General features: G+C 40.2%; 2 protein-coding genes across 8 annotated transcripts in view; both read left to right on the top strand.

The window, feature by feature from the left end:
* Positions 1-956: 956 nt before the first annotated feature.
* nat8 (N-acetyltransferase 8) lies at positions 957-3011 on the top strand. The gene is made up of 2 exons (XM_037072412.1): positions 957-1109; positions 1927-3011. Exon 2 carries the CDS (start codon positions 1936-1938, stop codon positions 2608-2610), a length of 675 nt encoding a protein of 224 aa, XP_036928307.1. The 5' UTR covers positions 957-1109; positions 1927-1935; the 3' UTR covers positions 2611-3011.
* A 1699-nt stretch (positions 3012-4710) lies between these two features.
* dctn1b (dynactin 1b) overlaps positions 4711-17420 on the top strand; it is a 36164-nt gene continuing 23454 nt past the window's right edge. For 4 of the 7 annotated variants that reach the window (XM_037125437.1, XM_037125435.1, XM_037125434.1 and 1 more), the window contains exons 1-3: positions 9535-9928; positions 13589-13840; positions 15989-16067. In XM_037125437.1, the coding sequence (XP_036981332.1) occupies positions 9896-9928; positions 13589-13840; positions 15989-16067 (364 nt within the window). In that variant the 5' untranslated portion in view covers positions 9535-9895. Of the gene's footprint in view, positions 4864-9533; positions 9929-13588; positions 13841-15988; positions 16068-17420 lie in introns of those variants that run through there. The other 3 variants (XM_037125436.1, XM_037125432.1, XM_037125438.1) reach the window with 3 other exon arrangements.

The raw sequence follows: 17420 nt of genomic DNA, 5'->3' as shown, positions 1-17420 counted from the left end.
CTCTGATATTTTGTCTAGACAATACTGATATTGGCCAAAATAAAAAGGAACAAAAACTAAGCATCAAGGAAAACAAGGGGTAAGAGGAAGACAGTCATCTGGAAAAAATGGGAAGTTTTCGCAATACTAGATTAAAAGGTTAATTTTATGAAAGAGGGCCAGAGGAAGTGAAATGGACATTTGTTTTCAGAATCAGAATCAGAATACTTTATTAATCTCCAGGGGGAAACATGTGTAATGTGTAAAAAAAAAAAAAAAAGTGGGAAAGCAAGAAAAGGGAGATTATAAAGAAATCATATTTGGTATTATAACCTTGGTATTAAGTTGAGACACAAATGGTCATACAAGTAATATTGAGAGGTCTTTGGTAAGTGGTTACCTTTTAGAGATCAGTACTAGATGTTAACCATCCTCAAGTTGTTCTTGTCACTTGCCAAGATTCAAAATGATGTAAGGTTAGAGGATGAGAATATATGAAGAAAAAAAAAACCCATAAATGCCAGACATCATTGTAGGCAAGTGACAAGGGTCTAACAACCAAAAACTAAAACAATTAAAATGTCATTTACTGTTATGATTCTTCTTGAGAGTGAATATTAAAATATATATAATTAATTGCTAAACGTGTAATATACACACTGGTAAAGTTCACACCATACAGTGATGTTTTGTTTTATATAAACAAATGACGTAGGCAATTCGTCAGGAAGTGGCAACCAATCCGCATTACAGAGGAAGTGGTATAAGTTGCGTTCAATAACATGGAAAAGCTCGTAATTACGTACATCCATGGTAAAATCATGCAAAAAAATCAAATAAATAATAATTCACGTCAGCAGCCTGATTGTCATCCCACGTTGAATATATCGCAGATAACTTGACAGAAGATTCGACAATCCCGTGAGAGAATCGATTGAGTTTAATCTGACGGAAATCCCGCACTGGAAGGACGTGACTTACCATTTCCCCACTCTGCCGACATTCAGTGAATGCACCATGCTAGACGTTGGGGGGAATTGGACATTGACATTAAAACGGTTTTGACTTGTGGCGAACTTTTCTGCCGTCTGTAGATTCACACCCTGCTGCCGAGCCTCACAATAAAACACGTAAGTCAAGTTTATTCGTGCAGAGAGTTTAAGATCAAATTAAATCAGGGCAAAGCAATCACATCCTAGGCAGCTTTGTGAGGCTAGCACTGGTGCTAGCTGATATTAGCTAATCAGACGAATTAATACTTGGCTAACGTCTCATTTTTGGACATTTTCTGAAAGGATACGTATAGTTAAAGCTCATTAAATGTCGTTTGGTTGTGTGTTTAAGTCTGTCGGTGGCTAGCAGAGTTAGCATTGCTAACATACCCCTGGCTTTTTGTTTAAAGTTAACACAGTAACTGACCCTCATGTGACGTTTGAGGGTCACAGAAACTGCTCTGTTTTCGTCGAACCTGAGCCTGCAGCAATAATTACCCATGGTGTGTTTGTTGTTTTCACTACTTGTGCAAGACAGGGCTGTTTGTAATGATTACAATTCGTTTTGGTTCACGAGGAAATAATTACCAAATACATCATTCACTAGTAAACAGTAGTAAGTAAAAGGTCTTATTCTGAGAGTTAACCCCTACAATGTCAGTACTATCTTACCTATCATTGTGTTCCACTTTGGGGCGCTTCAAATTAAAGCCACATTGACACTGGATTTTAAGTCTGAAAGAATATGGATATAAAGTTGTTATATCTAATAGAGCTGGACGACATCTATGATATATGGTGTCGTCTTGATATGAGGCTATACACTGTTTTATATTGTTAATATCATTCAAGTGTTGTCTTTTTCTTGTATTAAAGCCTCCAAACTGATGTATCTAATCATTTATATTGTTTTGATGACTCTCACATTTCCACTTCCTGTCATTTAAAAACCCAGGGCTGAGCCATGGCCAGCATTCAGATCCGGAAGTATCGGGATGATGACGCTGAGGCAGTGAAGGAGATGTTCACCCTGGGGATGAGTGAGCACGTCCCTTCGTCCTTCATGCACCTCCTGAAACAGCCGCTGACCCAAATGGTGCTCATGTGTTCGTTCTGCGCTCTCATGACCAGCTCCAAGTCCTTCCTGCTGCCCATCCTTGCTATCACTCTCCTCTTGGCCGGGGCCCGGCAGTCAGTCGTCTACATGTTCAACAGATACATCGATCGTTCCCTCAGCGAGGACCTCAACAACATCAGTGAGAGCTACCTGGAGCAGAAAAACTCGTGTTTTTGGGTGGCTGAAAGTGACGGTCGGGTGGTTGGCTCAGTGGCTTGTCTGCCTGCTAGGAAAATGGCCGGGTGCTTGGAGCTGAAACGCATGTCAGTGCGGCGCAGTCACCGCGGGATGGGCATCGCTAAGGCTCTGTGTCGGACGGTGGCTGATTTTACTCAAGAAAGAGGATTTCCAGCAGTCGTCCTGTACACCTCTGTGGTGCAGACGGATGCTCAGAAGCTGTATGAGCACATGGGCTATGAGAAGATAAGAGAGTTTGTCGTTCCTGAGCTCATTGCCAAAATCACAAACTTTACACTCATTGAGTACAGACTGGATTTACAGAAAGATGGGAAAAAGGACTGAGTGTTCTTAAACGGAAACAAAAGGCTGTGTAACACATCAGGGGGACAGTACCGTCCATTCTCCCAGTTTCTATGCTTATGTCTACCCAGCATGCATTGCAGTTACGGCAACTAAACTCTCAGGACAGGTCAGGTAACATGAGGAACTGTTTACTGAAAACACCCAAGGTAAAAGGTCAGGCATGTTATCCTCTTCTTCCAGACACACAGGACAGATTAATCAATTATCGTTGTGTTTTGCAGAAACACATTTTTTTTTAAATTCTTGATAGAAATGTCCATGTTCATGCTGTTAAAGGTCTATGTTGATAAGCTTCTTGAAAGTTATTTGATTATTTAATTTTGTAAATGGTTTTCATTTTACATGACACTGAGAATAAATTGATAGATCTGAACACGCTCCGACAATTTTTTTCTTTTTTCAATGCTCCGGATTAGTATCAGTGTTGCAACTGATGATAAGATTAATAATAAGACATTTTAGTTGGTAGTTAGCGCTTTTCATGTTGCTTTTCAGTTAGCGCTTTTCATGAAACTCAAAAACACTTTACATGTGAACATAAAAGCGAAAATCAAAGATGATTTCATTGTCAATTCATCTGTCGATTACTTTCTTGATTAATCGATCAGTTGTTTGGTCCATGAATGTCAGAAAATGGTGAAAACAATCCCAAGAAGACGTCCTCAAATGTCTTGTTTTGTCCACAACTGAAATATATTCAGTTCAAGGAAAGAAACTGGAAAATATTCACATTTAGGAGCTGGAATCAGACAATGTTGAGCTTTTTTCTTTAAAAAAGAACTAAAACCTATAAATCAATTGTCGAAAATAGAAGGTGATTCACCTAAACTAAATGATTTATCGTTGTATCTGACCCTATTAATTGACCAGGGTGAGGCCATGACTTCACCAAACATCAAATTTTTTTTTTTTATTTGGGCATTAGGGCCGTCATAGTATCAGATGTTTTACTGGATTACTCCAGCCTGAATGAATTCATGACATTAACTGCGACATTGATATTTCATAGTATTTCCTTCTGACATGATATTTGACATCCATGTTTAATATGTACTTCACCTTTTCAGTTCTTTTTTTCTTGTTCTGCTGGTTTGCTTTATTAGGTTATCTGCAGCAATCTGGATAACCTATTGTCTGATTTGTTCATATATTATCTATTTTCCAGTCTTTCATTATTGACACTGAGCCCTTCTGCTTCACAATTTCCTCTTTTTCTTGACCACAATTGTGCAGCCTGAGGCATCAAAGAGAGTCTGGCAACTGTTCAGTCAAACGGGGAGAACAAGTCTTGTTTTTTATTAGAGCAAGAAGAAGGTTGTGGCCACAGGGCGAGGATCCTGCCGGGAACTGAATCAGATATTAATGGGTCGGGGGAATACTGAGGTTCTGCTCTGGGGTTTTGTTTCACCCACAGGATGCATCGCTATTACCATTGTTGTCCCAGACTGATACTCATAAGCACTGAGGATGTCAGGTTTAAATGTTTTGATTACATATCTTATGAATATCTCTGTTTCATGCAAAACTGTTCATTTAAATTGGCATGCTACTTCAAGTTCCAGCTGTTGGTATTCAACTTTAATTTCATTGTCCATGCTGAGGATATGTTTGTCTCTCTGTCGGATGATAAACTGAAACACAGAACGTATTCATATAAAATATGAAACAAAATATTACAAAAATATGTAAAACAATTGCTGAAACCTGACACACAAACCCACATAAAACAAATGTGGATACATGTGGGTACATTCAAATTCAAAAACTTTATTGTCCATTAATGCAGGCAATAAAGAACATGCAATCTTTGCTGCTGCATTGCTCATATAGAGATGCAATAATGTACTGTAAGAACATCAGATGCACATAAAAATACAACACATCACCACTCTGATATTTCATTTTATTTTATATTTTGTTTTGTGAAAAATACATATTTATCAGAGGAGTTCCCACAAATGTACTAAATTCTCACCTAAAAAAATAATTATTTACACAACCTTGTCTGTAAGCTGTCATAAACCTATCAGGGAATGCAGTGATATATTTACTATATTTATAGTGTGACACAGTGTTTAGAAAATCACCGGTCTCCTCTGTGTCTGTGAGGCGGGCTGGGTCAGGCAGCAGCTCGGACACCTCAAACGGATGTGTCCGGTCAGACCTCCATGGATGGATGTAGCCTGTCAGGGACGAAGCTGAGCGGTTAGCCGGATTTTAGGACACAAACAGGTAAGATTGAGCGCACGTTTGTAATCTGAACGGTGTGGGAAACATTTGAAATACATAAACACACATGTGTAGGAACACATATGTGTGTGTTTCGTTGAAATTAAAGCGTTAAGAGATTTTTTTATTGAGAAAGACAGCCGATGCTAACGGCTATCTTTGCTAGCAGGCATTCAGGGAGTGTCCAACTGACAGCTGACAGCACCAAACCCCAGCGGTTAAACTCACGATTTTAACGTGAGTCACAGCTGTTAAAATGCAACATTTACGCATTAAAACTACCAATTACGGAGTCGAGACCTTTACAGATATTTAATTGGCATTGGTTGGTGATTATGGACGCCTTTTGGATCCAGATATCCAGCCCTAATGGGATCAGAGGGCTCTCTTCTGGTTTGAATTAATTAATCCCAAATCCAGATTGATTTCGTTAATTTCTCATCCAATTTGGTTAATCTAAGGGGAGACACTGTCATGTCAGCCTGCAGCCACACCCATGCTGTGATTTATCATGACTTCCACCAGACATAACAGGCAGAACATAGATATTATTTGGCTTTTTGTGGAATAATGAATGCTCATTATGTTAAATCATTGACTTAAATAACATTATTCAGGTCAGTAAGGCAGTAGCATATCTTTGGATCAGAGGTCTCTGGGTTTTAAACTCACTAGATGGCACCAAATGACAGATAGAAGATTTACATGCTGCCACATCTCACGTTATAGAGGATTTATTTATATTTTGCAGGGATTATTTGTAGTGATCATGCAGATTAATTGGGCACTTCGAAGCTAATTTGATACACATTAGAGTGAAGTACCGGACTGAACAGGCTCTGCCCCTGTTTTCTATGGATGACCTATTTCTGTCCTGTGTGCTTACAATAGCACAGAGACCAAGCTGAATATCATTAGCATGCATATAGTGGAGAGGAAGCCAAACCTATAAGTAGCTAATGTGATATTCAGTATTGTTAGCATTTAATCTTGTTGCCATTGATTATTCATAAATAAATGTAAATGTTAAAAGTAAATGTTAAAAAAACGTGAAAACAAAATGTCTATTACAGCTTCAAGTAATATCCTCAAATTCTGTTGTAATATAATGTAAAACTAAATCTTCTCAATAATTTTCAGTTGATTTACAACCCAGCTTATTGATAAATCACTACATGTATGGCTTACAATTCAATATCTATAATTGCAATTAGACAACAGAAAATAAATCAGTGACATTTTAGGTAGTTGATTAATATTTGAAGCCATTTTTTAAAGCAAAGATGCCAAAAATTCTGAAGCCAGACATTTAAATGTCATATATGTGTCATCTTTTAAGTTTGCATAATAATCATGAGATTATTTCATTATCAATATCATCACATTATCTTTGAATATTGGACTGTTGGTCGGATAAAATTATACTGGATTTTTGTTAATAAATCATATCCAGCACATCAGATATCATATATGTCCATACTGATATATGTATGTGAGAGTTAAATATCGGTTGATAATATCTGTCGTAGTCAAATTAAGCTTTGGGAACTTGTGATATAGACCAAAATGGTTCATCACTTAATCCAGAAAATATTAAGAATAATCAATAGTTGTAGTCCTATGGCCAAATTTTAAAGTCGCACCTATTATAAAAGGCTTTATTGATCAGTTCTGGTATTTTAACATGAATTAACAGAAGTTTTTTCACACTGGCCTCATTATCTTTATAATGAATGAGACCACTGATGCTGAATTCAACTTAAAATTGATTGATGCCAATTTGTATCAGTAGTTTAAACCATTTATTTAGTAAAAGAACAGATATCTGCTGGAGAAAAGGTTGCTCAGTCAGTTTCTGAGTCATCTTTCTACACTGAGTCATTTGATTTTCTGACAGTAAGTCATATTAAGTCACCAATCTGAGAGCTCTCATCAGTCATGTATCATTATTTTTAATGTAAAATGAACAAATTACCAACGATTGACTGAATTAAACAGATTCATTTGTGACGTACCTAAGAATTCTTTACCTTGGTGACATGATGACACCTTGATGTGTCCTGACACAGCAGTTTCGCATTTTTAGCCCACGATTCAACTTCTCCATGAAGACGCAATCAATTTTTACCCGTGACAAACTTAAATCCTATTTCTCCTCCTCGTTTTAATCAATGCCAGCTTCAAGGACACTGACATGCTCATCCTTACCTCGTGTAATGACGTTGACTTGTTCCTCCTGGACTTGCAGTCTGGCTGAGGTGCACCGTGGTCGTAATGTTCCTCCTAAAATCCTTGTGTGTCACCTCTGTTCCTGCAACCTTCCTGTGTGCACCAGTCTGAAGAGGCTCGCAGCAGCGCTTGGCTGAGCTGGTGACGCCTCTTTCTGTCCTATTGTCCTCATTTTCTGTAAGGAGGCAGCAGTTCTTTGATTTTGGCCGTCTGCTGGTTGTCTCTATTATTATTTCTTCGGTGGGAGATAAGGGCTCCCCCTCTTCTCCCACACCCTCCCCACATTTTTGATTCTGCCTTTGTCATTTGCATAAACGGGTGCAAAGAGACTGCAGAGGTTGATTTTTGTCCCTAAACAACCTTAACTGTGAATAACTCTGAAATCCAAGTCCGTTTTTCGGACTGTAAATGCAATTTTGGGAGTTTTATCAACGCTCTATAGCCAACAACACATATACTACTTCAATCTGTGGTCCCTGTTGTAAAGGGATATTTCAGTACATGTTGTTGTCCTGGTTTGTTGAAGCATTATGAGCAATGCGTTTATTTGACAGAAAGACAAATATCTCCCTTGTCCGGAATGGTCTGTTTCTTTTGTTCTGATCCTTAAATGCATACTCTTTACCACATCTCTCATCAGCCTCTGAGCTGGAAGCTTTCACAGAGAAACCCTGCAGCATTTGCTTCCATTGCAAAAAGATGACAACACAGAAAATACAGAGAGTTTAAAAAAAAAGAAAAGGCCCAGCCACGCAGTTAGCTGATAAAAGCTGATAAAGGAGAGCTAATCCTCGCTCTGTGATGGGCCACAGCATCAGGCGGGGCCCTAATGCAACGCTGCTGGCTTTTGCTTACAGTGTGCTGCATTATTACAGAGCATCACCTGGGCCTTTTGTGTTCAACCACAATGAAACGGCTTCAGATTGAGTTGAACTGGTTTCAAAATGCTTACCGCCGGCATTTCCGTTCGCCCAGTTGTCACTGTGGCTTAAGAAAGAAACTGAATTGGATGGACACCTGACATCGACTGCAGTGCCTCTAAAACAGTTCCAAACTATGGATTGACTGATATATTTATTTTATTCAGGACCCGTAACGTAAAAGAAAAAATGAAAATAGAGATGTCAAAATAACCATTTAAAGTAACTGACCATAATTGGCTAAAGTAGTGTGCTGAAGTACAATTTTGAGGTACTTTCCATTTACTGCTACTTCATACTTCCACTCCATTACATTTATTTAATAACTTTGGTTACAAGTGACTTTACAGATCACATTATTCAACATTGATAAGCTATAGAGAGGCAAATCCAGCCCTTCTAGTGTGTCCCATGCAACCTTGTTTTAGAAAAAATGTTGTACAGTAGTCAGCGTGGAGAGACAAATACATTTTTGATCCCATTTGAATTGTGCCATGAATCACACAAATTATTTCAGCCAGTATAAAAGATAATTTTCCTAGTCAAGGAAGCTGAAGTTTGTTGTGAAGATATTAAAAAAAACGTTGTATATTGTAGTATATTGGCAGCTGCTGCCACGTAAAAGGAGATTTTGTCAGTTATGTGAGTGAGTTCATATGAGGGACCGGCGCTATAAGGTTTTATTTATTGGTTTTTGGTGAGTGATAATCGAGACAACGCGGCTGTGAAGTCTTTCCAGTTTTGTATTTTCATAGTCTTGTGTTTCATTCGTTTTTGCTTGAGTTGAAAACTGACCTTTAAATTGACAAACATCATATGTGGGATCAACAGTATTTGTCTCTGGCCTCTCGCTACCAAACATATTCTGAAATAGTGTCTGATGGTAGTCCATTGGAAGGGACGTGACTCCGCCTCTCTGTTTTGGCTTTTACTTGTGACGTGTAACCAATCAGATTGTGTTGTGGGTGGGACATTGAGTGAGACTGGAGCCAATGCCGATATAAAGGAGATAAAGATTGCCAATATTGATCTATCCGCCGATTATGCTTTATATACTGAATGTATGCATAACAATGATCCTTCAAATGTGACAGACAGACAGACACAGATACTGTTTAAAACGTAGGCAGGATATTCAACTATCTAACAATAAACTTCACTTGATTATCATAAGTTACAACCCCTCATCACCTTCTGCATAGAAAAAAAAGTTTCCATATTGGCGCATATCAAACAACAGACACGCTTATACCAATGTATCTGTGATGGGCTAATATCATCCAATAGTTATGTTGCTCTACTCCAGACCTCTCCATCATGCCTTATTAGCAAGACTTACATGAGAATAATGACTGTTAAGTTTATTTGGAGAAGCTTTTGAGTAGCATATTTGCAGGCTTTAGGACCCAGCACCTCAGTCTGGGCCTAAACCTCCCTCCCTCCTGCAGAAGCCAGCACAGACACTAGCGCAGCGCAGTGCTGCCGCTCAGCTGATGCGCTCACAGCAGACTGAGCCTGGCCGGTTTGTTTTTTTTCCTCCTGTCCTCGCTCTGCTGTTTTCCTCCGGTCCATTCATCGGAGGGGTGGATCGGCGGCGTCTGCCCCTCTGAAACTTTCTGACAGAGCCCAAAAAAGCTCCCGCAGCTTTTTTCCTCTGGCAGCAGCAGAGAGGAGGAGACAAGGAGTTTTGGGAGCTCAGGCTGTGCTGAGGATCAGGAGAGGGATGGTGTGATCCTGTAAAGAGACAGAGAGAGGAAGAGGGAGACGCTCCAGCAGCATCACCGATCCCCCCCCCCAACCCCTCCAGCCCTCTCCCAGACCCCCTTCTGTCTGGCTGACGCTCACCCCAATAACACGCTCCTTCAGACGAGACAATCTGGGGAAACATGTCACAGACTAGGAGGAGCACGTACACCCGGGTGAGTGTGTACGAGGTGTGGGGAGGTGAATGAATGGGCCAGACTGTGGTGTTTAACTTTGTCCTGATCGGTGCGCCATTGTTCCTGTTATGTCTGTTCAATTTGTCTCACTCTGTCATCAGCTTCGTGTCGATTTCTACTTTCAATAGAGGGGTTTCTAATCCATTTCAGCGCTGCATTCCTCTGTCTGAATTGTCGCCTCTTTGTTCGGCTCGGATGCCCCTCCGGGTTCAGAGTCGCCGGTCTGATGTTGAGGTTCAGACCTCTGTTATGACTGTTACATGAGACATGACAGGCAGGTAATGGCTTCACAAGGGGTTTTATTATCAGCAGGCTGCTGGACACACAATCCATGAGCCCCAGAAGACTTCCTGTTTGTCATCCGTCTCTGAGTCCAGCAGCTTCCCTGTCACCGGGAGGGATGACATCAGTGCTCGCTCATACAGTACCTTTCATCTACTCTTTCCTCTTTCTTCAGATCAGAAAACCCTTTGTAGATCGAGAATGGTCCTTATATTGTGTACCAGCCTGTGTAACATGGTGTTTATCTGTTATAACCATGTGTATGAAAGCATTTTAAAAGCTTATTTTGTTGAGAAAACAAAGCAGTACCATCTTCAGTTTGATCAGTGCCTTCGTCAGAGCACTGCGAGTGTTACAGTGCAGAAAAAGAGGCTGTATCACTGTTTTTTTCATCTCCTTTTCATTTTGCATCATAGTCAGTGTGAGCTCGCGTGTGTTTAAGAGTAGAGTGGCACTAAATAATTCACCTCGTCCTCCTCGGGTCCTCTGCCTCCAGCACATGACGAGCAGGTCGGAGCAATGTCTGAACTACGCTGAGTGTTTCATTACAGACTGGTAGCTGAAGCCAGAACTCTTTTGTTTACATTATTTGATGACTTTACAGACGGCAGGAATTATAACCCCCAATGGATGACTGATTGCAGATTGCTGACAGGTGCATTTGAACTGTGAAGCACCGCAAACGAATGATTCCTGCTTCTTTTATGGATCTGAAGTCATTTTTATGGCTTTAAATAGAAGTTGAAGTTTGAATAAAAGATCTGAGGCGTTGACGTGATGTTGAAGGGGCTCAACAAAGACTGCAAAGGATGCATTTACTCCACACGACGAGTTAAAATGTCTCTTCCCTTGCTGGTCATGAATTATAAGATAGGTTAATTAGACTTTAAGCAATCATGGGAATTCAGGGTTTGTTGGCAGCATCTCAACAGTGATGTTAATAAAAGATCATCTGCAGCTGCTAAATGATGTCTGGAAGCAGTAAGAGAGTGAAGATGAAAGACTACGAGGTGGAGGATGTGATAATATTTCATGTTTTTGGCCAATAAAATGTTTGGATGTATTGATATTTTATGAGAGAAAGAAACTGATTGTAGCTCTGAGTTATGCCTTCAGCAGAGAGCAAATTAGTTTCCATAAATACTAAGCTGAGAATAGACCTACACCCTCCTCCATTGTGACTGAGACCATTTTCCTTCATATACAGTCTCAATCGTGACCAGTAAATCCATGTTTCAATGGCTGAGAAATGTAAACGGCTCAAAAAAGGCTCTTAAGAAGTGACACCAGCTTTCAGCTTATGTTTAACAAAAGATTCATTATATTACCACATTCCAACCTATACTTTACTCATTAGCTTAGATTTAATGGCCTCCACCTTGTGCAATATCAGTAGCTGACTGTTAAGACCTATAGACTTAACCAGTATATAGTACACTATAAAACAAATATAGCATAGTTTATATAATATATTTTGTGCTAGCTTTCTGAGTATTTCCTGTCTTTGCTGAAGAACGCAAACGAGAGCAAATATTGCTGAAGGGAGAAGACAGGAGCAGAATCAAGGAGGATGAAGTACCAAACGTGTTTATTACCGATTATCAACACTTGGTGGAATATGATAGTGATGATATGGCTCGTTGTAGATCTATAAAGAGAAGTCGCAGCAGAGAATTATAGAAGATATTTGAGGTTAGAAACATTGAGCCATAACATGGTTTGCCCACCAGAGAGCACTGACAAATTTTACAGCTGTAATATGCTCGTTAAAACTTTTTAGGGTTGCTTAAAAAAAAAGTGGTTGTTTTTATTTTGTGTTCGTTAAAAAACTGGTGTGTTGAATCGGATTTTAAACTCAGATATCAATATCGGTACATCATAATCTAAACTCTGCCGTGAGTGATCTCTCAACCAAAACAATAATAAAAGCAGAAGTTTGTGATGTCATATAGTAGCGTAGGATCATGGGAAATGTTGTCCTCTTTCTCAGTTATAACACGCAGCAAATGACATTGAAAAAAAATCAGGAGCTGATGGAAACATTTGATAAAATAAATATTACACAACTCAAAAAACTGATGTCTTTAAAATTAGGTTTTAATGTGGGAATGTTACATATTATGCCTTTTATACGAACAAAATTAGTAACTAGTTTTTGTTTGATATTTCCTGAGTTTTGTCTGAATTAATAAAAAGAATATTTGTAAGTTGTCAACATATTTAGCATCAGAAACGTGTTAAAAGTCGTGTCAGAAATAAAATAGCTTGGATCAGAAAACAGGAACTAATGATTGCAGAAACCTGCAGTGGATGAGACAGACCGGGATTTAAAAGCCATCACGTTGCAGCTGTTTGTCTGTTTTGGCTCACGGTCCTGCGGAGGCTTCTTTGTTTAGTTAAACAGCAGTATATAGACAGCATATGTTTACAGTAAGCTGAAGGAGAGTCAGAGTATGTTCTCTCTGTGTAATAATATCTGCTGCTCCTCTTTGAGCTGTTCTGCTGAGTCACCATCAGTTCTAGGACATCACACTGTAAATTGGGTTATGCGGGATTATTTGATTACAAAATATTGCAGCACGAGTAAGCGTGCCCTATTGAAACCCTTTCACTGTGTGATTTTTTTGTTTCCATGGATTTATCACAAAAATTTGGCCTCTTTCGCTAGAAAGAGAAAGAAGCTTATATTGACACTTACAGAGTGCAGGTCAGGACAATTCCTGCTTTCACTTTCTGTGTGGTCCTGAACAGCCCAGTGGATCAGAATGACACTTGAATTGCTCTTTTGCAGTCTTATCCCAGCTGCACTATGCCTCTGTGTGCAGACATGACCCTGTTAATGGTTCTTTTTTAGGCGATATCCACTGAACAGCTTTAGTATGCACCTGTAAAAGGATCTCAAGTCCCATTTTGAATGTCAAGGGTCAAAGAGATCACCCTGAATCGATGCTACAGACATTCAGTATTCAGGGGACTCTGGCATGCAGATTTACAACAGCTGGTCTATATTAAGCACTGCAACACTTGATGGTTTCTTCTTTTAAGATCTTCCCTGTCTGGTAAACACCCACAACTTTCAAACTCTACACCTCCGGTTTGTAACTCAGACTTTCTTTAAAGTCACCTTTAAAGGCCAAGGTGAGACTACTCTGATGACATCATCATCAGACTTTCGGACAGGACTCCTCCAGAGCCGCAGAAGACATTATACAACAGGCTGAGATGAACTCCTACATTGACACCTACACTGATATGTATATTTAGTGGAGTGCCCCTTTTAAATGTTTTGATACGAGTATGAGTTCTTGTTTTAAGAGTCCAACTCTCTCTCTCTGTGTTTTCCTTCGTCCCACTCAGACCACCAGCAGCGGCAGCAGCAGGATGAGCTCGGACGGGGGCGGGCGGCCCGTCAAAGTGGGCTCCCTGGTGGAGGTGATCGGGAAGGGGCAGCGCGGCACGGTCGCTTACATCGGCAACACGCTCTTCGCCTCAGGAAAGTGGGTGGGAGTCATCCTCGATGAGGCCAAAGGCAAGAATGACGGCACCGTGCAGGGCAAACGTTACTTCACCTGCGAGGAGAATCATGGGATATTTGTGAGACAATCACAGGTAACTACAGAAGTACTTGCCATGTGCAAGAAACCTAAAGCATATAATGATACAGCTATTTATCCAACATTTATCTATTGTTTCTTATTTTGTAAGATGTTTGACATTTTGTTTTTCTTGTGATTTGACGCAGTGTGTCTGTGTGGGGGTTGATGTTTTCCTCTGCTGTCTCAGTGGTGCCAGCATTTTTCTTTTTCTGCTTCAGGCTGCATGCTCGGTTGTTTTGGATCAAAACAACTTTATTATTTTCTCACAGAAAATACTGCATAGCGTCCCTCTGTGTTACACTGGCCATTGATTATATGTGGCAGTCTGGAGAGTAAAGTCGAATATATATCCCACAGGAAGGAAAGCGAAATAATCTTTTTTGGGGGGACATGGGTTAAATTTCATGGCATTTAACAAACATCATTGTGGTGGTTTTAATTGTTTGAAATGGCAGATTTCTCACTTTGGAGGAAAGCTCTCCATTTGTACAAACACAAACAAACGCTCAGAGCTCAGACAGTTGAGTTCAAGGTTTCTTGTGGAGATTTCTTTTACAGTAAACAAACAAAAGTTATGTTTAAATTCACTGTTACCCACCGTAATGCATTTTGTGTAGGCAACATGTCAAGGTATATACAATCTTGCGTTGTTTGCATCTGTGTTTCTGGTTAAGGGAGAAGTCTAACTTTGTGACATTCTGCCAGAAATCCTTACTGCCATAGCGCTCTTTGAAAGTCATGCATGAGACCAGTATCGTGTCCTACGTGTTTGTGCAACAAAACTATACTTGGTTTGGTTTTGGAGAAGATCAGTAAACGGTGACGTGAGGTTTTTACATGGGGCAACAACAGCTTGAAGAAAGTTGCCCCTGAAGGCATTTGTCTCCCACTTGCCATGTTTACTAGTTAGCGGTTTTCTTCCTCCTTGTCGTTCTTGGCACATTGCAGCGTTTCTTGTCACATTATCACCACCTCTCCATCAGTGGAATAGTGTGAAAACCATTGGCAGGAATGTCTGTCACATCACCAGTGTGCATGTGTGTGTGTGTGTGTGTGTGAACATTGGAGCAAAAAATCTCCGTAGAGCATCATTTAAGCCTATTTGTACCTCCTGCAAGAACATTTGTAATTCATGGCACAGCTCAGACCAGATCCAAAAATGTGTCTCTTGCCATACTACAGTTATTTTCTGAAATAGGGTCCTTAAGAGAGGGATCATAGTCCCTTGAAGGAAACTGGAAGAGGTTCTGTTGACAACCCAAATCACTGTATGACTCCACATGCTCTGCTCCATTTGTGTGCCAAGTGTAGCCAGTGTAATTAGTGATATAAGAGGGCCAGAAACAATTAAACTGTAAATGCTATGTCATTGTAGTACAAAGTACGTAGCAGTAAGAATACTCCTAAGTTCAATACAAAAATATCCTCCCAAAGGAAAGCAGTTCATGACACAAATGAGAGCAAATGTGACCCTCATAACAAGGACAAGAGAATATATTTCATTACAGGCAGCAGATGATGTTACCCTGTGCAGGGACCTGCTGATATATGCAGAACAAAATATGTATTGCATACCACTTTGTATTATTTTTATCATATATAAACACCAAATTACTTTAGATTTATATGTAATTATTAATTAAACAATAGTTTAACACTATGAAAAATGACATCAGGCCTGGACCACTCTTGAATTTTAATGCACTTGACACCTAATAATGGCTCTTATTGACAGTTTCGATGAGTGAGCCCTGAGAGTAACTTCTTCATAGTGTTAATGCTACCTGTGACCCAGCTGTGCAGGTACAGACACATACAGGTCGGCGTCTGTATCGATTGGGTGTCGTATTACTAATCCTCCTCATTATGTCCCCCCACTTGGCTTGAAAGACTGTCTGGTGCTGACTGAGCCTGCACTCCACTTGTAGAGGTTGTTATGGAGATGGAAAGATCATGACTCATTTGGAGAGTGCTACATTTATATGAACATCAGTAAACAAGTCAATTTGATTTTTGTGGCTGCCCTTTAACATCTGTCGCCTGCTCCCTGCCAGCTCTGCTGATGAATGTGATAGTTGGCAGTCAGATCCTGTGATGTTTTGGACGAAATGACTAAATGTCTCCGGCTGTCTTTCTTCCTCTTTCCGTGTCTCTGTCTCAGATCCAGCTGGTTGACGATGGGGCCGACACGACATCTCCGGAGACACCTGAGCCCGGCACTGGCAAGGTTCCCAAACGAGGCAAGAACACACGCATTCAGTTTTTTTTTTTAGTATTCTGGAGGTCTTTGGCAAGTGAAATAAAAGGGATATTTGCTCAGACAAAGTGCATGTCATGTCGATTTTGACCTTCTTGAAATGGAAGCTGTCTAGGGGACATGCATGCTCAGAGTGCTAAACATGCAGCAGTATTGGAAAGCAAAGAAATTAAAAGTTCTGCAGTTTGAGAACACACGGGTCCGTACTTCTGTGCGTCCTTCACATTAATGGATGTTAAGCAATACAACCACTAGAGGACTTCTCTTGTCCTGTGGTCATGTCTACACTGCTGCATTGCCCCCCATGACTAGCAACAGTACTGCTCTGTTGGTCCCTATCCGAAAGCTGAAAACCTGCAGAAATACAGACTAAGTGAGCATAAAGTGCCGACAGTACGGACGCTGAGCATACGTGACACCTACTAACCACACCTGCTGTGTCTGCATCTCTGTGTGAGTGTATAAGTGCATCAGTAAAGCAGTGTAAACCTGCTCACCCACTGTTAGTCACTGTGGTTTCCAGTTTCTTCCTAAATATGTCATTATAAGGACACCCTATGGTTTTATTTTGGTCATGATGAGTCACTTATCAAGCAGGAGTGTGGAGTGGAGTGTGGCACCATCACTGCCAAAGTTGTGGGTTTGAATCCCTCTGGTGCTCCAGTAAAGTGTCCACCAGGTGATGACCTGTAAATGTCAAACTTAACAACAACACGTCGCCTCAAAACGAAGCGTTTAAGATGATTCGGGTTGAACAGCATCTTAATTCTCTTTCAACACAGGGCTGCAGGACAAAGTCACAGTAATCATGAGAGATTCATTTGAGACCAGTTGACAAAACAGTCTCATTACGTGGGCCGTTAGTGGCTAGAGCTCATCATCATCATCATCATCATCATCATCACCTCATCTGCTGATGAAGCTCCTGAAAAGCTTCTGACTTCTAACTCATTTTAAGAGACGTTAAAGACGTTTTGAATTATTGTTCTCTCTCTGCTTTCAACAAAATGAAAATAAATTGCCTATTTTTTTTTCCACATCTGGTCACTAATATCTTTTATCCTCTGGAGGATGGAGCTGCACTCTGTTTCCATGGTTACGCCTCACTTCTGCTTCATCAAATTGGGTGGTGGTGGCGAGTGCATTGTGATCGGTTTAGTGACCTGGTGCAGAATGTTAGAAGTGCTTACACACTTCGCACTTACTTGTGGTAGTGGTTGATGTTTCAGTAGCAGACAATGAAAACGAGACCGTCGATGATTCAGATGTTTTATTTGACATAAGAGATGTTTCTTGCGTATCGAACATTTAACACAGAAGAGGGTTCTCATGAAAC

This window comes from Acanthopagrus latus, chromosome 16 (assembly GCF_904848185.1).
Source record: "Acanthopagrus latus isolate v.2019 chromosome 16, fAcaLat1.1, whole genome shotgun sequence".
NCBI lineage: Eukaryota > Metazoa > Chordata > Actinopteri > Spariformes > Sparidae > Acanthopagrus > Acanthopagrus latus.
The sequence above is the reverse complement of the archived record's forward strand: the minus strand, read 5'-3'. Positions and strand labels throughout refer to the sequence as shown.